The 23,901-nt window shown below is 35.9% G+C and overlaps 1 protein-coding gene across 1 annotated transcript in view; it reads right to left on the bottom strand.

Moving 5' to 3' along the window:
- The window catches only part of LOC111155465 (neurobeachin like 1), a 183,471-nt gene that overhangs the window by 27,645 nt on the left and 131,925 nt on the right, over positions 1-23,901 (bottom strand). The window contains exons 37-44 of the mRNA XM_022515656.1: positions 23,173-23,306; positions 21,469-21,570; positions 19,730-19,825; positions 19,219-19,343; positions 16,950-17,090; positions 13,398-13,528; positions 9,242-9,351; positions 1,668-1,785 (exon numbers count right to left, since the gene is read on the bottom strand). Of these exons, the coding sequence (XP_022371364.1) occupies positions 1,668-1,785; positions 9,242-9,351; positions 13,398-13,528; positions 16,950-17,090; positions 19,219-19,343; positions 19,730-19,825; positions 21,469-21,570; positions 23,173-23,306 (957 nt within the window). The remainder of the gene's footprint in view (positions 1-1,667; positions 1,786-9,241; positions 9,352-13,397; positions 13,529-16,949; positions 17,091-19,218; positions 19,344-19,729; positions 19,826-21,468; positions 21,571-23,172; positions 23,307-23,901) is intronic.

Here is a 23,901-nt window from a genome sequence, read left to right as displayed (position 1 = left end):
CTTAAGGCTTTTAAACCCTTCAGAAAATGTTCTTGATTCCAAGCTAAACATTAGAATGAGGTCACCTTTTTTTTTTTTTTAAACATTTTAAGAGTTTGTTATTTATAATACTAAAGATCTTCTTTCAAAATCTGCTAACAATCAACACTGAGTTTTTATTTTAGGACCTGACTGAATAGGACACTTACGGCAAGTAATCTAAAATTTTATGCCACCAATAACTGACATTTATAAGATTTGCATATATACTTATTTTTTTAATCCCCTTTCACTCTTCCCTGCACCTATACCCCCTCTGGAAACCATTTAGTTTGTTCTCTGTATTTCAAGAGTCTGTCTTTTTGTCTTTTACTTTGTTCGTTTTGTGTTTTTTAGAACTTATTTACATCATTTTAAAATTCTAACAGTTTTTTTTTTTTAAGTTTTACTTAAGTTCCAGTTAACATAAAGTGTAATATTAGTTTTAGGTGTACAACACAGTAATTCATCAATTCCATACATCACCTGTAGCTCATCAGGACAAGGGCACTCCTTAACCCCATCACCTATTTAACTCCTCCTTCCATCTTCCTCCCCTCTGGTAACCATCAGTTTGTTCTCTATAGTTAAGACTCTCTTTCTGGGTTTGTATTTTTTTTTCCCCCCTTTACTCATTTCTTTTTTTTCTTAAATTCCACATATGAGTGACATCATATGGTATTTGTCTTTCTCTGACTTACATCTCTTAGCATTACACCCTCTAGATCCATCTATATTGTTACAAATGACAAGATCACATTCTTTTTTATGGCAGAGTAATGTTCCATTGTATATGTTTGTGTGTGTGTGTGTGTGTGTATATATATATATATATATATATATATCTCATATCTTATCTATTCATCTATCAACGGACACTGGTTGCTTCCATATCTTGGCTACTGTAAATAATGGTGCCATAAACATAAGGGTACAGAGCTTTTCAAATTAGTGTTTTCAAATTCTTTGGGCAAATATCCAGTAGTGGAATTACTGATCATAGCATACTTCTATTTTTAATTTTTTGAAAAACCTCCATACTGTTTTTCACAGTGGCTGCACAAATGCACAAAGGTTCTTTTTTCTCCATATCCTTGCTAACACTTGTTATTTCTTATGTTTATTATTGTAGCCATTCTGACAGGCATGAGATAATTTCTCACTGTTTCTTTTTTTTTTAAACTGTGGTTTTGATTTGCATTTCGCTGATGATGAGTGATGTTGAGCATTGTTTCATATATCTGTTGGCATCTGGATGTCTTCTTTGGAAACATGTCTCTTCAGGTTCTCTGACCATTTTTAAAATCAGATTCTTTTCTTTGGTGTTGAGTTATACAAATTCTTCATATATTTTGTATATTAACCCCTTATTGGATATATCACTTGCAAATACCTTCTCCCACCGAGTAGGCTGCTTTTTTGTTTTGTTGACAGTTTCCTCAACTGTGCAAAGTGAAGATTTGCATACATACTCTTAACTACTATTTTAAAAAACCACACATCAGTCTCTTAATATTTCAAATAGAAAAGATCATTAAAACAATTTTTAAATGTAGTCTTTCTCATGACCAAAATATCACATATAAACACCTATTAAATGATACTTTCCATCAATGGAATGTAAGATAAAAAGTATAATAGACTTATACCTTCGTAACTACAGTAATAGAAAACATTCAGTGCTTCCACTGCAGCTGGCCCCCTCTGTTTGTAGCCAAAAATCAGATCTATCCATTCATGAAGATGAGCAGAAACATATTCAGACTCCTAGAAAAAGAACACATAATATAGAGATACCTTCCAACTACAATGTAATCACTGGTCCTTTAAAAAAGTAAGAGAAGATTAAAAATTTCCACACACAATTCTTATCAAATAAAACTATTCCAAAATCATGTTAAAACATTTAATTAGGGGCGCCTGGGTGGCTCAGTGGGTTAAGCCTCTGCCTTCGGCTCGGGTCATGATCTCAGGGTCCTGGGATCGAGCCCCGCATCGGGCTCTCTGCTCAGCAGGGAGCCTGCTTCCCCCTCTCTCTCTGCCTGACTCTCTGCCTGCTTGTGATCTCTCTCTGTCAAATAAATAAATAAAATCATTAAAAAAAACACAAAAAAACATTTAATTAGTATCTATTACATATTTACATATATTCTATCTAGTTAATGTAGACATATTTATTAATATTTAATAATACATATATACTTCTTAAATAATGGGTAAGAAAATAACTCAATAGCCTAAATATCAACAACAAAAAACTTAATGATGGCTATGAATATATATTTGCTGTGAAATTTCCATTGAAATAGCTTTCTAGAAATTCAATTCAAAGAAACAAACCAGTTGGTGTTGATTAAAGGTGGCTGAAAGTCACTCCCTCCAACCTAGCCAATCTGACACCACCCCACTAAGAAGGTGGATTGTGTGGCAGGCAGAGGCTTGAAGGACCTCCTGAAGCCTGTTAGTTACGCTTTGAAAGACAGTATGGAAATTGTTATTGAGACAGGAGAAAAGGGGGCTCAAGTTTATTTCCATCAACGATAGGAAGAGTACCTAATCAACTCATGAATCTGGGGATAGATTTTTTTAATTTTTTTTAAAGATTTTATTTATTTATTTGACAGACAGAGATCACAAGTAGGCAAAGAGGCAGGCAGAGAGAGAGAGAGGAGGAAGCAGGCTCCCTGCTGAGCAGAGAGCCCGATGCGGGGCTCAATCCCAGGACCCTGAGACCATGACCTGAGCTGAAAGCAGAGGCTTTAACCCACTGAGCCACCCAGGCGCCCCTGGGTATAGATTTTTTGGTAATATTAGATTCTGGTGTACAACATAGTTTTTTAACACTTCCATACAGTGGGTGAGGGGATGGGTTAAATAGATGATGGGGATTAAGGAGTCCATTTGTTGTTATGAGCACCTGGGTGTTATCTGGGGATGGAGACTTTCATGCTAATTGTTTTTTTTAGCTGCCTGTCACAAAGTGTGGAAGGAGTAAGATGAATTTAAAAAAATAACTATTCATGCGGTGCCTGGGTGGCTCAGTGGGTTCATTGTCTTTCTTCAGCTCAGGTCACGATCCCAGGGTGGTGGGATGGAGTTCTGCATTGGGCTCCCTCCTCAGCAGGGAGCCTGTTTCTCCCTCTCCTCCCTGCTCATGCTATCTCTGTCTCTCTCTCTCAAATAAGTAGATAAAATCCTAAAAAAAAAAAAAAAAAAAATTCAGGTTTTAAGCACAATTTAAAATATATATAAAGGAGCAGGTCTTGCTGGGTTCTAATTAAAATTATTTCACTCCCTGGATACTAGAGAGCAGAGTCTTTAATTGAGAAATGGCCAAGGTCAGTGATCAAATCAAGAGAGTCACTAGTAAAATACGGCCTAAGGTGAAAGTTTAGTTCAAGACTGTAGCTGTGAAGCAATGTGCTGAGACTTCAAAGATTTAAGGCTGTGCTGCACAGACCGACTCAACTAGAAAATAGAACATTTTTTTTAAGTTTTAAAAAAATTAACATGTATTATTTGTTTCAGGGGTACAGGTGTGTTAAATCGTCAGACTTACACAGTTCACAGCACTCACCATAGCACATACCCTCCCCAATGTCCATTACCCAGCCAGCCTATTCCTCCCCCTACCCCCTCCAGCAACCCTCAGTTTGTTTCCCAAGATTAAGAGTCTATTATGGTTTGGTTTTTCTCCCTCACCAGTCCCACCTTGTTTCATTTTTCCCTCCCTCCCCCCACCCCTGCCTTGCCTCTCAAATTCCTCATATCAGAGAGATCATGTGATATTTGTCTTTCTCTGACTGACTTATTTCCCTTAGCATAATACCCTCTAATTCCATCCACATCATTACAAATGGCAAGATCTCATTTTTTTCTTGATGGCTGCATAGTATTCCACTATATATATATAGATATAGATCTATCTATCTATATATATACACACCACATTTTATCCATTCATCTAGGCTCTTTCCATAGTTTGGCTATTGTGGACACTGCTGCTATAAACACTGGAGTGCACGTTCCCCTTTGGATCACTGCGTTTGTATCTTTAGGGTAAATACCCAGTAGTAGGATTGCTTGGTCGTTGGGTAGCTCTATTTTCAACTTTTTGTGGAACCTCCATACTGTTTTCCAGTATGACTGCACCAGCTTGCATTCCCACCAACAACAAAGGAGAGTTCCCCTTTCTCCGTATCCTCACCAACATCTGTCATTTCCTGACTGGTTAATTTTAGCCGTTCTACTGGTGTGAGGTGGTATCTCACTGTGCTTTTGATTTGTATTTCCCTGATGCTGGGTGATGTAGAGCACTTTTTCATCTGTCTGTTGACCATCTGGATATCTTCTTTGCAGAACTGTCCGTTCATGTCTTCTGCCCATTTCTTGATTGGATTATTTGTTCTTTGGGTGCTGAGTTTGATAAGTTCTTTATAGATTTTGGATACTAGCCCTTTATCTGATATGTCATTTGCAAATATCTTCTCCCATTCTGTCAGTTGTCTTTTGGTTTTGTTGACTGTTTCCTTTGCTGTGCAAAGCTTTTTATCTTGATGAAGTACCAATAGCTCATTTTTGCCCTTGTTACCCTCACCTTCGGCTATGTTTCTAGGAATAAGTTGCTGTGTTCTCCTCAAGAATTTTGATGGATTCCTGTCTCACACTGGGGTCTTTTATCCATTTTGAGTCTTTTTTTTGGACGGTGTAAGGAAATGGCCAAGTTTCATTTTTCTGCATGTGACTGTCCAATTTTCCCAACACCATTTGTTGAAGAGACTGTCTTTTTTCCACTGGACATTCTTTCCTGCTTTGTCGAAGATAGTTGACCACAGAGTTGAGGGTCCATTTCTGGGCTCTCAATTCTGTTCCATTGATCTATGTGTCTGTTTTTGTGCCAGTACCATACTGCCTTAATGATTCAAGCTCTTTGTAATAGAGCTTGAAGTCTGGAATTGTGATGGCACCAACTTTGGCTTTCTTTTTCAACATTCCTCTCACTTATTAGGGGTCTTTTCTGGTTCCATACAAATTTTAGGATTATTTGTTCCATTTCTTTGAAAAAAGTTGATGGTATTTTGATAAGGATTGCATTAAATGTGTAGATTGCTCTAGGTGGCATAGACATTTTAACAATATTTGTTCTTCCAATCCATGAGCATGGAATGTTTTTCCATTTCTCTGTGTCTTCCTCACAATTTCTTTCATGAGTACTTTATAGTTTTCTGAGTATAGATTTTTTGCCTCTTTGGTTAGGTTTATTCCCAGGTATCTTACGGTTTTGGGTGCAATTATAAATTTGATCGAGGGGCACCTGGGTGGCTCAGTGGGTTAAGCCTCTGCCTTCAGCTCAGGTCATGATGTCAGGGTCCTGGGATGGAGCCCCATATCGGGCTCTCTGCTTGGCAGGGAGCCTGCTTCCCCCTCTCTCTGCCTGCCTTTCTGCTTACCTGTGACCTCTCTCCCTCTGTCAAATAAATAAATAATCTTAAAATAAATAAACAAATAAATTTGATTGATTCCTTAATTTCTCTTTCTTCTGTCTTGCTGTTGGTGTATAGAAATGCAACTGATTTCTGTGCACTGATTTTATGTCCTGACACTTTACTGAATTCCTGTATGAGTTCTAGCAGTTTGGGGGTGGATTCTTTGGGTTTCCCACATAAAGTATCATATTATCTGCAAAGAGTGAGAGTTTGATTTCTTCTTTGCAGATTCGGATGCCTTTTATTTTTTGTTGTCTGATTGCTGGGGCTAGGACTTCTAGTACTATGTTGAATAGCAGTGGTGATAGTGGACATCCCTGCTGTGTTGCAGACCTTCGGGGAAAAGCTCTCAGTTTTTCCCCATTGAGAATGATATTCACTGTGGGTTTTTCACAGATGGCTTTTATGATATTGAAGTATGTATCCTCTATACCTACTATCTATTCCCTTTAGAGTTTTGATCAAAAAAGGATGCTGTACTTCGTCAAATGCTTTTTCAGCATCTACTGAGAATTTATCATATGGCTCTTGTTCTTTTATTAATGTATTGTATCACACTGATTGATCTGCTGATGTTCAACCAACCTTGAATAAATCCCACTTGGTCGTGGTGAATAATCCTTTTAATGTACTGTTGGATCCTATTGCCTATACTTCGATGAGAATAGAAAACAGAACATCTTAAGAATCTTAATTTTCCCACAGCAGCCTCCCACTGGACCCACTGTTTTCTAAAGTAATGTGAAATGGTTATTATCCAATAAAGATGATGCCTAAGAAATTCATAAAATTTTATTTTTTAAATTTTTAAAGTCTTTTTAAGGTTTTATTTATTTACTTGACAGAGAGACAGCACAAGCAGGGACAGAGGCAGGCAGAGGGGGAGGGAGAAGCAGGCTCCCCAACGAGCAGGGAGCCCGATGTGGGATTCAATCCCAGGACCCCAGGATCATGCCCAAGCTGAAGGCAGCAGCTTAACTGACTGAGCCACCCAGGTGTCTCTATTTTATTTTTTTCAAGATTTTATTCATTTACCTGACAAAGAGACAGAGAGCACAGAAGGCCAAGTGGTGTCAGGCAAAGGGAGAGGAAGAAGCAGGCTCTCTACTGAGCACAGAGCCTTATGCGGGGCTTGATCCCAGGGCCTTGGGATCATGACCTGAGATGAAGGCAGATGCTTTGACTGAGCCACCCAAGCGCCCTGAAACCCATAAAATTTTAAAATATACTGTTATTACTTCAGACTGCAATAGGCAGAAACTATTCAAAAAAGATGAGACCTTCGGCTTCCAGTTTACTGTGGTTAAGTAAGAGGCTGACAAACATACTCATGGAAACATTTTTTTTTTTTAAATGTAAAAGAAAAAATGTACTTTTTTTTTTAATGTAAAAGAATGACTCAAAGCAGGAAGCTAAGAGCCAAAGGGTAAAACAAAATAGCCATGGGGAACCACTCTGAGGGAAAAGGACTGGGCCCTAATAAAGGAACTGAAAACGTGTCCCTGCTGGAATTCTGAATTGTTGTAATCCAGTTACTGCTAGGTACCTCTTGTTTTTCTCTCCCACCTTTTTAAATTAAATTCTACGCCCAATGTGGAGCTCAAACTCTTAAGCCGATAGATCAAGAGTCACATGCTCTAGGGACTGAGCTAGCCAGGCACCCCTTCTAATTTCTCTTTTAAATGAGAATGTCTATGATGGTTCTTCTGTCTTTGTCACACCACTGTTGTTACATGGGGACAGAGAGCCTGTCTCTCTACTCTACAGTCTTCAGATGCAAGAGCAGACAAACCTGAGTAGTTTTATGCCCACATGCATTTGATTTAGATTACTGACAAGATTCCGGACTTCAGACCTCATGCCTTAATGCAGGGATCAGTAAATTACTTACGGCTTGTGGCCCAAATTTTACTAGCTCCAGATTTGTAGAGTAGTACAAAAAAGCTACATCCATTTTCTTTTGCATTACAGTGGCAGAATTTCGACACAGGCCTTACAGCCAGCGAAAATATTTACTATCTGGTCCTCTACAGAAAAAGTTTGCAGATTCCTGACTTAAAGGTCGCTGACATGAGATTTTGGGAGGATCTTGAGAGGAAGTACATACATTTTGCATGTAGAAGGAATGCAAATAATTTGTAATCAAAGAGCAGACTGTGTGTGGAGGATTAAAGATGGTTGCAAATTCTTTTCCCCTCCCACCACTGAGAGATGGAGTTTACCTTCCTCCTCTTGAATCTGCACTGATCCTATTAATGTCTGACTCTGACAAGGTGACAGAACTGCGGTGACCATTCACAGCCTTAAGCCTTAAGAAAGCATGGAAGCTTCCAATTTTGTACTCCTTCCTGAGCCATAGACAGGTGCACGTCTGGCTACCTACCTAGAGCGACCACACGAATAGGAGATATCCTGAGATTACATGGGAAGGAAGAAAAGCCCAGCATCCCAGTGTCTCTCAATGCATATGACTCCATCTCAGTTGCTATGACTGCAAGGGCATGAGAACCTTTTAGTTGAGACTAAACTAGGATGATAACTTTTTAGTTGAGACCAGTCAACTCACAGAACTGTGAGAGATAATAAAATGACTGTATTTTAAGCCACTAAATTTTGGAGTTTATTGCACAGCAATACATAACTGAAACAGAGGCTTCCAACATATTAATACACGGAGCATGTCTTCCTAAAATCCTAGACCCCAACTTCATATCATAGATACAGAGGAATGCATCTGAGAAGGTCCTGGCTAGCCAATAAGTAACAGATTTTTTCTGAGTTGCTTAATTTTTTTTCCAATTCCTTATTCATGCATAGTGTTATTGCTTACAAATATTTTGATCTAATTCTGATTTTTACAAATCTGACACACTATATACTAATGACATGGAATGTTTCCAAGCCTAATTAGCTTCAGGCTCTGAGACATTTCAGTTTAGACAGAGAACTAAGTGGACTATTGTGGGGGGAAAAAAAAAAGCATCATTTACAAAATGACATAATATCAGTGCTTAACTCTCACAACTCTTTAAATCCCAAACTAGAAATTCAGCTAAAAACTAACATTTTTTAGAAGTGGAATTTAGGATTTAGCAGTCATATTAAAAACTTACTGAAATTCTTCAGAGAAAACAAGAATGTACTCATCCTTGTTTTTTTTTCTTTAAGATTTTATTTATTTATTTGAGAGAGAGAGAGAGAAAGAGAGAAAGAGAACACAAGCACAAGCTGGGGGAGGAGAAAAGAGGAGGGAGAGAGAGAATCTCAAGCAATCTCTACACTGAGCATGCAGCTTAACAAGGGGCTTGCTCCCAACACCCTAAGATCATGACTTGAGCTGAAACCAAGTTGGACTCTTAACTGACTGAGCCACCTAGGAGTCCCTCATCCTTGTTAGATCTAAAACAAATGTGGGAACTGCAAAACACCAAATGACCCCAGCTTGGTGGATGGAATAGCTTAAAATACAACAGGCGGTTATCTTATAGAATACACACACACACACACACATACACACATATATATATTTTGCTATATATCCACAGGACTATACCATATTCTTACTGTATCAGAAGATTCATAGCCTCAAAATAAATTACATTATACTCTCCACAACAGTATACAACAGATGACAAATTAATCTAAAAAAATAACAGCTAGATATACATTAATCTATTCTCTAGAGAACACATGCATCTCTATCTTGGTAACCTAATAACTAAACACAAAAATCTTACCAGAGCTTTCCTATGTTTATAGATGAAATCTTCAGCTGACTTAGCCCAATTGGGGAGAATGACGTCATTTACTACTTCTTTGGAAACTTGCAGACAACCCAAGTTAAATTCTAAGACAAGTAAAAGATAAATGCATCAAATCATTTTAGATTTAAATAAATCAAGTAAAACAGATATAAGGGCACAATTCTTAGCAAAACTGAGACTCTTCTCTAATAGGTGAGAACCAAGTTCCCTTCTTGATCTAAATTTACTGAACAGGTGAAAATAATTCTTTTCATATTGAAATGCATTTTACCAGTTGATTGAACAGGTAAATGAAAATAAAATACTTCTAAATTAGTTATTATAAAGTAAATCAGATTAACAACTGATTTTTGGTTGAGAAGCAGGGTATACTATAGATATGACCAAAACCTTAATCTAAACAAAAATGCAATATTCAGTATTCTGACATTAAAAATAATTAATATAATAGTCCCTGTTAATTTACAAAATACAGCTCCTTAGCGCTTTTGGTGTAACTCATACTTTAAATACACTCAAAGGAAGTGTTGTATTTGTCATAATGAAAAAATATGTATTTGTATAACCCTCTTCTAAGTAATACTGACATAAAGATTTTCTCATATAGTTAAAATACAGTACTTTGACAAAACTATCCCAAAGATGAGGTTTTCTTGTTTATATAGCATGGAAAGAGAAAAGCATTCACATAAAAGATCTTCATAAAGGAATCCACCCTAAAATATCAGTGTGTCCCAAAGCTGGAAAGAGGTTTGAATGTCATAAAATGACAGGATGCACAGGGCCTGTGGCTTTGTTAACCCAACTACTGTGTAACAGACATTGTTGCCAACCTGCTAGCCATCCCTCTTTATTTGGTAACAGAACCTTGATTTTATTCAAGTATCCATCCTTGTGCTTTATTTTATGCCTGTAGCAGGCTGACTGGTATAAGCACAATAAGGAGAGGTTACAAGAAAGGATTTCTCAGTCTTAAGAAGTGACACCAAGAATTAACAATCCACTTCTAAGACACTATTGTATCTGCCTATGAAGCCTAGAAATGCGTCAGTCATTTGTAACCATGAGAGGGACTAGCCAAGGACAAAGCCCAAACACTTGGAACAGCAGAATGAAAATACAGGAAGAACTTGGCTTTGATGATGTTGTTAAGCTACCTGGATACTACCATACCTTAGGGTTTTCACTGTGGAAAATACTAAAATTTTCTTGCACAATTTTGAGTTAGTTTTACTAATATTTGTTTTACTAATTAATATTAAAATTTATTGACATTCTAACAAATGTACTTTGCTTTCTCCCACCTAACTCATTTCAAACAAAGAAGCAATATACAATTAGAAAAGGAAGCCAGCAAAACAGTAATTCAAGACAGCAACTTGCTCTAGTGAACATCAGAAATTGTCAAGCTTAACTTCTGTGTCCAAATTTGTATGGAATCAGAAGAGACCCCGAATCACTAAGGAAATGTTGAAAAACAAAAATAAAACTGGGGGCATCACGTTACCTGATTTCAAGCTTTACTACAAAGCCGTGATCACCAAGACAGCATGGTACTGGCATAAAAACAGACACATAGACCAGTGGAACAGAGTAGAGAGCCCAGATATGGACCCTCAACTCTATGGTCAAATAATCTTCGACAAAACAGGAAAAAACACACAGTGGAAAAAAGACAGTCTCTTCAATAAATGGTGCTGGGGAAACTGGACAGCTATACATCGAAGAATGAAACTCGACCATTCTCTTACACCGTACACAAAGATAAACTCAAAATGGATAAAAGATCTCAACGTGAGACAGGAATCCATCAGAATCCTAGAGGAGAACATAGGCAGTAACCTCTTCGATATCAGCCACAGCAACTTCTTTCAAGATATGTCTCCAAAGGCAAAGGAAACAAAAGCGAAGATGAACTTTTGGGACTTCATCAAGATCAAAAGCTTTTGCACAGCAAAGGAAATAGTCAACAAAACAAAGAGACAACCCACGGAATGGGAGAAGATATTTGCAAATGACAGTACAGACAAAAGGTTGATATCCAGGATCTATAAAGAACTCCTGAAACTCAACACACACAAAACAGACAATCATATCAAAAAATGGGCAGAAGATATGAACAGACACTTCTCCAATGAAGACATACAAATGGCTATCAGACACATGAAAAAATGTTCATCATCACTAGCCATCAGGGAGATTCAAATTAAAACCACATTGAGATACCACCTTACACCAGTTAGAATGGCCAAAATTAGCAAGACAGGAAACAACATGTGTTGGAGAGGATGTGGAGAAAGGGGAACCCTCTTACACTGTTGGTGGGAATGCAAGTTGGTGCAGCCACTTTGGAGAACAGTGTGGAGATTCCTCAAGAAATTAAAAATAGAGCTTCCTTATGACCCTGCCATTGCACTACTGGGTATTTACCCCAAAGATACAGATGTAGTGAAAAGAAGGGCCATCTGTACCCCAATGTTCAAAGCAGCAATGGCCACAGCCGCCAAACTGTGGAAAGAACCAAGATGCCCTTCAACGGACGAATGGATAGGGAAGATGTGGGCCATATACACTATGGAGTATTATGCCTCCATCAGAAAGGATGAATACCCAACTTTTGTAGCAACATGGACAGGACTGGAAGAGATTATGCTGAGTGAAATAAGTCAAGCAGAGAAAGTCAATTATCATATGGTTTCACTTATTTGTGGAGCATAACAAAGAGCATGGAGGACAAGGGGAGATAGGAGAAGGGAGTTGAGGGAAATTGGAAGGGGAGGTGAACCATGAGAGACTATGGACTCTGAAAAACAATCTGAGGGTTTTGAAGGGGTGGGGGGTGGGAGGTTGGGGGATCCAGGTGGTGGGTATTGGAGAGGGCACGGATTGCATGGAGCACTGGGTGTGGTGCAAAAATAATGAATACTGTTACGCTGAAAAAATAAAAAATTTAAAAAAACAACAACAAAACAACAACAACAAAAAAACCCCAAATTTAATCTGCTCATCCTCCTAGCCTGGATACCCTGTTTTGGCAGTTCTAGTCCTATGGCTAAGAGTCTAGAATCAGAGTCCGTCAATAGATTCATTTGATTTTCTGAAAGGGACGAATTTTAAATATCTTACTCTGAGAAATCAGATGCCTCCAACAGCATGTCCCAGAGTGCATGATCAGAGGACACAAAGCCCTGGATATGTTCTCCCTAATGTGGCAAACAACTCTACTACAGAAGCAAAGGGTCAAACATTAACACTTCATACTAGGGGAAGAAAAGGAAATTGGTAATGGTCCTTTGACACTGTAATTTTTCTTAAGAACCCCAGTAGTAACAATCTTCTCATTTTCTTACTGTGCTTAAAAGGAAATCTAAAATTCCTTCATAGAGGAAGTATTTGGATATTTTTAAAGACTGTCTTTGGCTCCATAATGCTCTACTTCAAAAACATATGATTTTTCAAATATTGTGGTAACTTATACCTTGTCATTAATTTCAATTTGCCTCCTCTCTTCTGCTCTAAACCAAGAATCAGCCTACTTTTTCCATAAAGTGTCAAAGAATAAATATTTTTTGCTGTGTGAGCCCAATGGTATCTGTTGCAACTACTCAAATAAGCTATTATTCTATGAAAGCAGCCACAATCTACATGTAGATGAACTGGTTTGGCTGTGTTCCAACAAAATTTTATTTATAAACGAATGAGTCTACCCTGTGAATCTGACCCATGACCTACAGTCTGCAAACCCCTGGTTTAAATCCTCATCTTATCTAACTCATGTACTTTTTTTTCTTTCCCACCCCTAACTCAAACACTTTTAGCCTAAGTGGCTAGCTATATGGCTGAAATAGCATATGGCCATTTTTGCATTTTTGCATTGGGTTCTAGAAAACCCAATACTCTGATAAATTCTCTCACCAATTCAAATATGACTCATTTATCACGGTTCACCACAGCACTTCCCTGGAAAAGTAAGACTACATCTGGGCATCAGTCAAACCCTATCTGTGAATAACAGACCGAGTGAACCTTAAGTAATCTACAGAATATCACAAAAATTTCCTGAAAGGTATTTTTCAGGATCCTTCACTGGGACCCATTGAGTCAAAATTCTTAATCTCTCATTTCTTACGATTTTGATTTTCCAAAAACTCCGGGAAATAGAAGAATTCGGGAATAAGCTCCTTCACATCATATGCATTGTCCATGAGAGCCTGCCAGGTGGCAGGGATGGAATGGAACTGTCGATCTGCGCAGTCAAACCTGCATGTGGAGATTGACAGAGAACAATGAGTAAATTTCAGTGAGAGCAACAACAGCCATGAAACAAGCCTTTCACTCCCTTCAGGTTACTAATGATTAGAGCCTCTCTCTCATTCACCTTTCTCTTAATGTCTAAAAACACAATTTGGGAGGCACTTAGGTGGCTCAGTCAGTTTAAGTGTCTGCCTTTGGCTCAGGTCATGATCCCAGGGGGATCTGGCCCCCCATCAGGTTCCCTATTCAGCAGGGAGCCTACTTCTCCCTCTCCTACTCCCCGTTTGTGCTCTCCCTCTCTCTGTCAAATAAATAAATAAAATCTTTTAAATTAAATTAAATTAAAATACAATTTGTTTTTCGTACTTACAATAATATGATACATTCATATGATAATCTTTCATATTTTGTTGCCAGGAACTAAATACTACAACTTTTTTTTGAAGATTTTATTTATTTATTTGAGAGAGAGAGAGAGCATGAGAGTGGAGTGAGTGGCAATAGGGGACAATGAGGGCAGAGGGAGAGGAAGAAGCAGGCTCCCGGCTGAGCAGGGAACCCTATGCGGGGCTCAATCCCAGGACCTGGGAACATGACCCAAGCCGAAGGCAGACACTTAAGCAATGGAGCCACCCAGGCACCCCTCACTTTAACTTTAATCACTAGTATCATTTTAGTTAGAAGAGCTGAAAACCAAATCACACTGGAGAAAATTTTTAAGTAATTAAATGTAAACCTAAGAGACTTTTAAAGAAAGGCCTAATTTTTGCTGAGTAAAATTCATTACCGAGAGTGAATAAACATTATTTGGATATTTTAGATTCACAGAATTTAAATATCATTATTAATATACATGGTTAACAGATCCATAGGAGAGCTGCTGATTTAATCCTCTATACAAACTCTTCTAAAAACCAGAGGGTGAGTTAGGGAAATGGTTCTTTTTGTAATATATATTAAATATTAATATATAAATATATGATATATTAAATATATATACTTATATATATAAATTTTATATTTTAAAAATATTTTTTATATTTTACTTGCATATACTATTATCTGATTTTATTTTTAAGTTCCACCACAGGCCTATGGTAGTTAAAGAAGCTCAAGTAGTCATGCTGCGATTTTATTATACTGTTTTTACGTATTTTCCATTCACAAAAAGCATAAACCCCCATTTAATCTCCTTTGATATTGTTTTCCTGGATTTACTTAGTAATACCTACCAATCTTGGTTTGAGGTGGAGCTGAACTTAGCAGAATTCTGAATTTAATTATGGTCAGTGATTGGGTCATCAATAAAGTCTAATAATGGTGTATCCAAATTCAAGGAGATATAGTTTTAATGGCAGAATTTTTTTGTTTGGGAGAACTGCTTTACTGAGATATAATTCACATACAATTCACAATTCAATGTTTTCAATATATTCATGAGTTGTGCAACAATCACCACAATCAATTTTGAACATTTCTATCACTCCTAAAAGAAACCTTGTATCTATTAGCAGTTACTCTCTATCCATCCTACCTCAACTCTGGCAACTGCGAATCTACTTTCTGTCTCTATGGGACACTGCATGTAAATCATACAGCATGTGGCTTTTTATGTCTAGTTTATTACATTTAGCATACTGTTTTTGAGGATCATTCATGTTGCAACATGTATCTTTCATTACTTTTATCTACTCATGGCCAGGTAATACTCTGTTGTATGGATATACCACATTTTATTTATTCTTTTATCACCTGACAAACAACCTTTGGGCTGTTTTTACTTTTTGGCTATTACAAATAATGCTGCTATGTACACCTTATATAAGTTTTTGTGTGAACATAAGTTTTCAATTATTTTGGGTGTATAGCTAAGAATGGAATTACTAGGTCAGGATAATTTTATGTTTAACCCTTTGAAGAACTGCCAAACTGTTTTCCACAGAGGCTACAGCATTTTTCATTTCCGCAGGCAGTACATAAGGGTTCTAGCTTCTCAGCATGCTCATCAACACTAGGTATTACCTGTCTTTTTTATCATAGCCATCCTTGGAGGTGTGAAGAGGTTATCTCAATTTGGTTCTGATTTGAATTTCCCTGATGACTAAGGATATTCAGCATCTTTTCATATGTTTCTTGGACATTTGTATATCTTCTTTGGAGAAATGTACATTCAGATCCGTTGTTCAGTTTTTAATTGGGTTATTTATCTATCATTGCACTGTAAAGGTTATTGTATTGTAGACTTCAAGTCCCTTAGCAGATTATACAACCTACAAATATTTTCCTCGGCTGAATGGGTTGTCCTTTACCATTCTTGATGGAGTCTTTTGAAGCAGATAATCTATTTCTAAAGCCTTGTAGTAAAATCACTAATTGTTAAAATCATTAAAAGCTGCAAAGACCCAGTTATACCTTAATGGGGAGAAAACTACCTGCTATCGTGTGTATGTAACATTTGGAGATGGTTAATGTGATCACAGGGACAGAGTCTCTTCTTGAAAGCCAAGGCTTATTGCACTAAAGATAGGAGTAAGGTTAATTTTGAGAGATAAAGACTATATGCATGGAGAATAGAATAGGCAATAGTTTACATAGCTCGATTGGGTGCATAGGAAAGGTGAAATAGTAATGTTAAAGAATAAGGCAATATGGAGATAAAATGTAAGTAAGTAGGAAGCTGTAGAGAGGATACATTGGAAAACCGAGGATTCATAAAGAAGTTTGTTTCTTTAAGATTATCAGGAAAGTGTGAACATAATATATTATAATTCTGAGAGGTAATATGATAATACAGTGGAATCATAGACCTGTGTGGATTATGTAAGAGCCCCTCATTCTTCCTCATTTTTATTCTTTAATAAAATATTTTAAAGAGGACCACACAGGCATTGGTTAGGTTTAAATCTTTGGTAGATGTCATGGATCTAGGTCTAAATCAGTTCAAACTCTCAGTCTCTGGCAGGTACCTAAAACCAGTAAGAATCACAAAGCTACACTAGATAACCGTAAAAAGGAATTCTCCTTAAAGGTCATTTGTGTAAGTCAGTTGGAGTGACTTATTCTCAAACTAGTTTGGCTGTTTTTATTTAGAGGCTATTAAATGAAATAAAATCTAATAGAGGAGACTAAAACTGATAAGGCCCTGTTATATAGTACATGACACAAAGGCAAAGAGTTTTCAATGCTAACATGTGGTCTTAAGAAAATAGCTTATTTGGGGCACCTGGGTGGCTCAGTTGTTAAGCATCTGCCTTCGGCCCAGGTCATGATCCCAGTGTCCTGGGATCGAGCCCCATATCAGGCTCCCTGCTTGGCAGGGAGTCTGCTTCTCCCTCTCCCTCTGCATATATGCCCTCTCTGATAAATAAATAAAATCTTAAAAAAAAAAAAAAAAAAAAAGAAAATAGCTTATTTACCCAAAACATACCTTCCACTCTGAAGCTGGATGTGGAGGGTGGTGAATGGTTCTGTACGAATAAGATAGTGCATAACCCCAGCAGAATTTGAATAGTGAGTACCATAATGAAATTTATCAATAGTTCCCATAGGATCCTCAAAATTTTCATATCTAAAAAAAGAAACTAAACTTTTATAACCATAATAGTAATACTAAATTAGGACATAAGGTTGTAGTGCATTGCTAAAAACATAGTTTTTAAGAAGTCCTTATTAATATTCATTGTTTACATATTCATATCATCATACCAAGTTAACAAATGAAAAAAAATTATTCATTAATACTTTATCTGAACGTAGTATCACTAGAAACAGTAATACTGTGTTTCATATTATGCAATAATACATATTCACTGTAGATAAATTAGAAAACACAGAGTACCAAAAAAGGAGAAACTTAAAATCAAGCAGAGATAATTAACATTAACATTTTGATGAAAATCTGTCACCCTTAATATATAAGTTAGTACACAAATGTATTTCAATGTAAAAGTGCTATACATAATACATTGTTCACAACCTATTTTTTCGTTTAGCAGTTTTCTATTTGTCTTTCCAAATGACTGAATAGTCTACTTTTTAACAGCACCTGGTATTTATAACGGTAACATATATGAATGTATGACAATTTAACCATTTCTTTAGTTTTGGATATAAAGGGTTATTTGATTTTTCTGCTACCATAAGCAATGTGATAATGAGACATTCTTTAGTGGACAACATAATGGAAGAAAATATGGAGGATCAGTCAAGAATTGTGGAAATGAATGTCTATTAATTAAAGGAAAAAGAAGGTTGTCTAGGAAGGAAGATGATGGATAGGAAGACCTAAAGTAGGTAAAAAGGAAAGGATATATATATATATATAGTTAATTCTAAAAGCACTACAAATATGTAATTGTTTTGAATGGTGGTTTGAATATTGACATCTGAATTAGTGGGTACAAAATCTGAATAAGAAGAGTTTTTGGGGGCGCCTGGGTGGCTCAGTGGGTTAAAGCCTCTGCCTTCAGCTCAGGTCATGATCCCAGGATCCTGGGATCAAGCCCCTCATCGGGCTCTCTGCTCAGCGGAGAGCCTGCCTCCCTCCCTCTCTCTCTTGCCTGCCTCTGCCTACTTGTGATCTGTCAAATAAGTAAATAAATAGATCTTAAAAAAATTTTTTTTTCAGCTTTAACTAGATCTGCAAAAAAAAAAATTTTTTTTTCTACATTGTCAAAAAAAAAAAAAAAAGTTTTTTGGAGGAAATAAACACTAAACTTTTCAAACCAAAACAGTAATTAGTTCATCGAGTTGAGGCCAATTTCCTTTTACGCAGAAATCATTAATATTCAGGAGAATAAAAAGCTTTCAGGTCAAAGTCATATCCATCTATGCAAAAACATACACTATTAAAATTTAAAACAGTGTTTCCTGTGGAACAGTATTTTTAAAAGCTTGTTTTTTTGTTATTGTCAAAAAAGTTTGACTAATGGTGGTGAGGTTACATATATACAGAATTCCACTAGTAAATCAAATCAAGTATCAAACACTACAGAGTCCTAAGATAGATTTGCAGATAAAATGAAAAAAAAAAAAAAAAAAGTACTTTCAAATAAATCTACATTATTTGTTTGCAAAATAGTTTTTTGCATTTAATGTAAGTCATTACTGACAATTCATCCACAATTTCACATGGAGAGAAAGGGAAATTAAAATTAGATTATTCTTTTACCTGTCAGCAGCTTGCTTTGAAGAAAAAAATTATAAGACATTCACAGGATAGATCATAAATATACAGAATTATAAAAATTCCTTTCCTTATTAAAAGATAGCAACTTTCTACACATTTCGGTATACTTTATTCACATTATTTGTGAATCATAGGTTAGTATTAATTTTATATCTACCAAAGTATTGTATTAAATTAAAGGTATTTTTTCATGTTGATTAGGAGGTTAATAAGGCTAAAATATCTGGGAAGAAAAATTACCCTTTAGCACATAAAAGGTGAAAAGAAACTCTAAACAAAATCAATTTAAATTGGCACAGAAGTGAAATTAACTGAATACAGGTAAGATACTTGAGGGATAATCATATATTTTCAAGAAGATACATTGAAGGGATTATCAGACTGATTACCAAAAACAGTTGTGCATTTAAGAAAAGTAACACTTGGTTGGCCATATTGGAAATCAATGCAAATTCAAAATACCATCAAAAGTGATGGGTATCTTTCAAAAGGCATAAAATGCACTTACTTTTCTCGCATGGCTTTGGCATTTTTATCATTAACTACCCCAATTGGTTTGGAAAGATCTCGAAATACAGATGGGTTATTAAGGTCCAACTCTTCTGAAGTATAATCTTGTAAAATCCAGGGAAACTAAAAAACAGCCACAATTTACAATTTAGACATTCCTTTCCAGAGAAGTTGTAATATCAAATGCTTATCTAAAGACAAAAAGGGTTAGTCTTTAAAAATATTTTTCTGTTTCAAATGTTTATTCATCTTCAGTTCCATAACCAGAAGCATTATTTGCTATAATTCCACTGGAATATTTTCAATGAAGTGAAAAAAAAAGCTTTTATTATTTAAATACTCTTCATGTTTATATACGTTTTGAAGATAGCAGGTAGAAAATATACAAAAGGCAAAAACAGTTTTTGTATCTTTTTTAAAGATGACAAATAATCATCATACACATACATTTTTAGTGTATTATAAAACTGAAAGGCAATACCATATTTAGAGATTTCTATAAAACTTACCACAGGATACTGCGCAAGGTCATTATAGGTTCGTCCTGCCATTGTATTTATTTGAATGAGGTAGTCAAAATTTGATATCTCTCTGTTCACCCATTTCTAGATAGTACAAAAAGCAAAATCAGAACTAACTTAAATTTTTAGAAGTTAGTAACTATTACTGATAGTACTAACATAATCTTTTGTTCCCATTATCTTTATCATCTTACTAATAAAAGGAATGGGACTTCAAAAAAGGCTTAAATCAATAAACTTTTCCTAAATTTCTTTCCTTTAAAAACTGGTCTTTAGAAAAGGAAGAGAAAATCAAACATAAATTTTTATTATAGTCAAAAAATGCAAAAGAGTTCTTTTTTCCAGTTAAGTTATTTAAATATCTCAAAAATGTCAATTTTAGGACTGTCCAACATGGAAAATTTTGTTATAAACTGATATTTTTAGAAGTGCACATATTAAAGAAAAGCATCCTAATGTACTAAAATGATCTGTAAATTTTAAATAAATATTATCTAACTATTCTCAGAGAACTGCCTTGAGATTTTGCTACATTAGATAATTTCCTATGAGATTTTGCTACATTAGATAATTTCCTAAAGAAAAACATAATCACCATTTTCTTTTAATCACTAGCCTATTAATTACTTACACAGTATGGGTATGCTCGAGAATTTTGCTGACAGATTAACATTCACTTTTAAGTTTACTGTTTGCCTTAAGCAAATAATACGCTTAAGGGAATGGTGAGAAATGAATCTATAGCCTTAAGCAAATAATATGCTTAAGGGAATGGTGAGAAATGAATCTATATATATAGATTTAATAGAAAGCCCAATTATAATTATACTTGAGTGCTAACTTTAGAAGTACTTTAACAAATAAAGTTTATTCCACAAAAAATTAGCAAATACTCCATTAAATAAAGCTTATTCCACAAGCAATACGAAAGAATTGCTGATGATTTCTGAACAAGAGCAACACTTCAGATTATGATTAAAGCATATGGAAGAGGGAGACCTAATTTAGAGACCTAAATTAGTAGACTATTGCCAGTTCTGGAAAACAAAAAAACAACGGCCTTTCCTTGGATGTTGGTAGTAGAAATTCAAGATATATTGGGATATAGGTGAGAACAAAATATACAAGAGCATTAATCAGATTTGGCTAATAGATGAACTGATTTTTTTTCCTTTTTCCCCCATGGGGTCTTTTGTATTTTCCCACATTTTACCTCATGCACAGATAAATTTTATTATTAGAAAAACCCAACAAAGGGTGCCTGGGTGGCTCAGTGGTTAAGTGTCTGCCTTCGACTCAGGTCATGATCCCAGGATCCTGGGATTGAGGCTTGCAGCAGGCTCCCTGATCAGCGGGAAGCCGGCTTCTCCCTCTCCCACACCCCTGCGTGTATTGCCTCTCAAGCTCTCAAGCTTGTATTATCTCTCTGTGTCAAATAAATAAACAAAATATTAAAGACAAGAAAAAGAAAACCCCAGCAAGCCTACCTGTTATATTTTAAAAAGTAAAATTATTAAAATAGAAGAATTTGTAAGATATACCCCATGAACCAAATGGTATGGGAGCTGAAAGACAGGACACAGTGTTAGTGAAACAGAAAGATTCAAAGATAATTCAAAAGATCAATTTGAATGGAAGAATGGTTGTAATAACCAAAATAAAATAATCAGAAGAGGAAAGAGCCTGAAATATAATATGAACATTACAACAGTGTTGAAATTTCCTACCTGTGTCAATCCAGATGCTTTGAATAATTCCTGTGGTGATCTGGTACCATAACTATTTGGAGAATGCAGTGACAACAGTCTACTATATACTTTGTTTCTAACCTATAAAAAACAGTATTTTACAGTTTAAAAATTATCAAGACAAATTGGGATTGCGACTTTTGTAACTGCTTTATTGAAATACATTTCACATACCAAAAAATTTACCCTTTTAGAGTAGATAATTCAGTGGGCTTTTTTTTTAATATATATTCAAAGAGCTGTGCAACCATAAACACTAACTCTGGAACATTTTCGTCATCCTTGAAAGAAACTTCATACTCACTAGTCATCAACCCCCCAATTCTTACTCCCTCTCATTCCCTGAAAACCACTAATCTACTTCCTGCCTCTACAAATCTGCCTCTTCTGGACATTTCTCTTTAATAGAGGATTATGGCTTTAACTACTCTACTAGGTTTGGTGAAGTCAAGCTATATATTTTTTTGAAGAAATTACAGGGTATAATGGAATGATCAGCAGATACTGAATCAGAAAATAAGCTGGAGTCCAATTCCAACTCAGTCCTGTCATTTACTAATCATACTCGCAAATCAATTACTTTACTGAGTCTCATTTATACATTAAACATAATAACCTCTACCCTTACAGTTTTCTGAATTCCTCAAGGCTATACAAATAAAGTAATAAAATTCATCTTTGAACTTCAGTTTCCTCACCTATTAAAAAAGGAGTAACAGAATTTGCCACAGTGAATCTGAAGGTGGCTATAAAGGTTAGAACCACATATAAATGTGTTTTAAAAACTATAAATAAAGTTATACAAATAAATGTACAGTATTCAACAGGAGCATGGTTGGTTTAATTATATGACATAGCTTCCTAATAAACACAAGCTTTGTATATTCCTACTGGGAAATTTTATTTTTAATAGAAAAAAAAATATCCTTTTGTAAAAATACAGAAATGCCCTTTAAACCTCTGAACAAAATCAGCTGTAAGTAAACCTGGATCCCACAAATGAACAGAAACTTAGTTACTGACTGTGCTAATCCAGATCATCTCCGAAGCAGATGAAGAAAATGGAACTGAGTATTCAAGGATTTTATTAGGAGAGATGCCTGTGACAGAAAATGAAGAAAGAGCTAGGCAAGACAGGAGACCTATCAGAAACTGATGCAAGTGTCACCCAAAGCGAGTAACAGAGGGAAGGAAGGTTGGGGGCAAGCATCCCAAGTAACGTGCTGAAGATAAATAGCTAGTATCTTGATCCAGATAATCAGGCTTCAAGGGTAATCTCTTAACCACTTACACTATTCCAGAATTTACTCTATTCCCAGAAGAAATACCTGCCTCATTATTATTTAACTGAACTGAACCCAATTTCATAAATCCTATCATATCCTATATATTGCATATTATTTCACAACTGGATATTGCGTGAGGCACCTATTGGCTGACACCCAGTATTTTACTGATTTATCTACTCATAGATTAAAAACTGAAAACAAGCACCCTAAAAAATACTCAAACATAAATCCCCCCAAAATTAATTTACTCCTTAGCTCCTAAGGCACATGTTTTTTCCTCTAGTATTTTGACTTCACAAATAAGTAGAGTCCAAAGTTTCATTATAGCTCACCAACCAGAAAATTACTTCAAGCTAATACTCTGGGACTTCCAGAAAGGCAGCATCTTACATACCTCTTTTTTGAAATTGAGAAAGTAGTTGGATTGGTCAACATGAAAAATCTCAAGAGCTGACCTCCTTAAATTATAACGCCGCAGGTGAATCTCTCGAACTTGAGAATGAGGCCACTTGAAATCAAAGCCTACTCCTAAAAACAGAAGAAATCTTGTGACCAAGGTACCATATGAAGTTCCTCATGTTATGCAGAAAATATCTCCTAGTTCCTGACAAAAGTAGCACTTAAGGAAAAGGAATTAAATTTCTGTTTCACAGAAATCATTTGTTAAATTTAGTGGATGTTTAAATGGCTTCTTTCATTTACTTTTTTGAGAGAGAGAGAGAGCGAGAGCGAGAGCGAGCGTGCAACATGCATGCAGGGGGTGGGGGGTTGCAAAAGAGGGAGAGAGAGAGAATCTTAAGCAGTCTCCACACCCAGCATGGAAGCGGCTCAGGCTCAATCTCAAAACCCTGAGATCATGACCTAAGTGAAATCAACAGTAGGATGCTTAAGTGTCTGAGTCACCCAGGAGCCCGTAAATGGTTTAAAACTTTAAAAAAATTCTATAGCTGTTCCCCTTCCTTCTCATGAGAACAGAGAATAATCCTGATTATTATATCTCAAAAACATGTTTTCCTTTTCTCTTTATGTTGGCATTTTAGATTTAAATATCCTTTTTCTTTTCAAAGGACTAGGTGAGAAACTGATGGAAATAAATGTACAAATAAAATTAAGATTGCATTTT

Source organism: Enhydra lutris, unplaced genomic scaffold (assembly GCF_002288905.1).
Source record: "Enhydra lutris kenyoni isolate GAN:26980312 unplaced genomic scaffold, ASM228890v2 scaffoldscaffold1, whole genome shotgun sequence".
In the NCBI taxonomy this organism is placed as follows: Eukaryota; Metazoa; Chordata; class Mammalia; order Carnivora; family Mustelidae; genus Enhydra; species Enhydra lutris.
The sequence above is the reverse complement of the archived record's forward strand: the minus strand, read 5'-3'. Positions and strand labels throughout refer to the sequence as shown.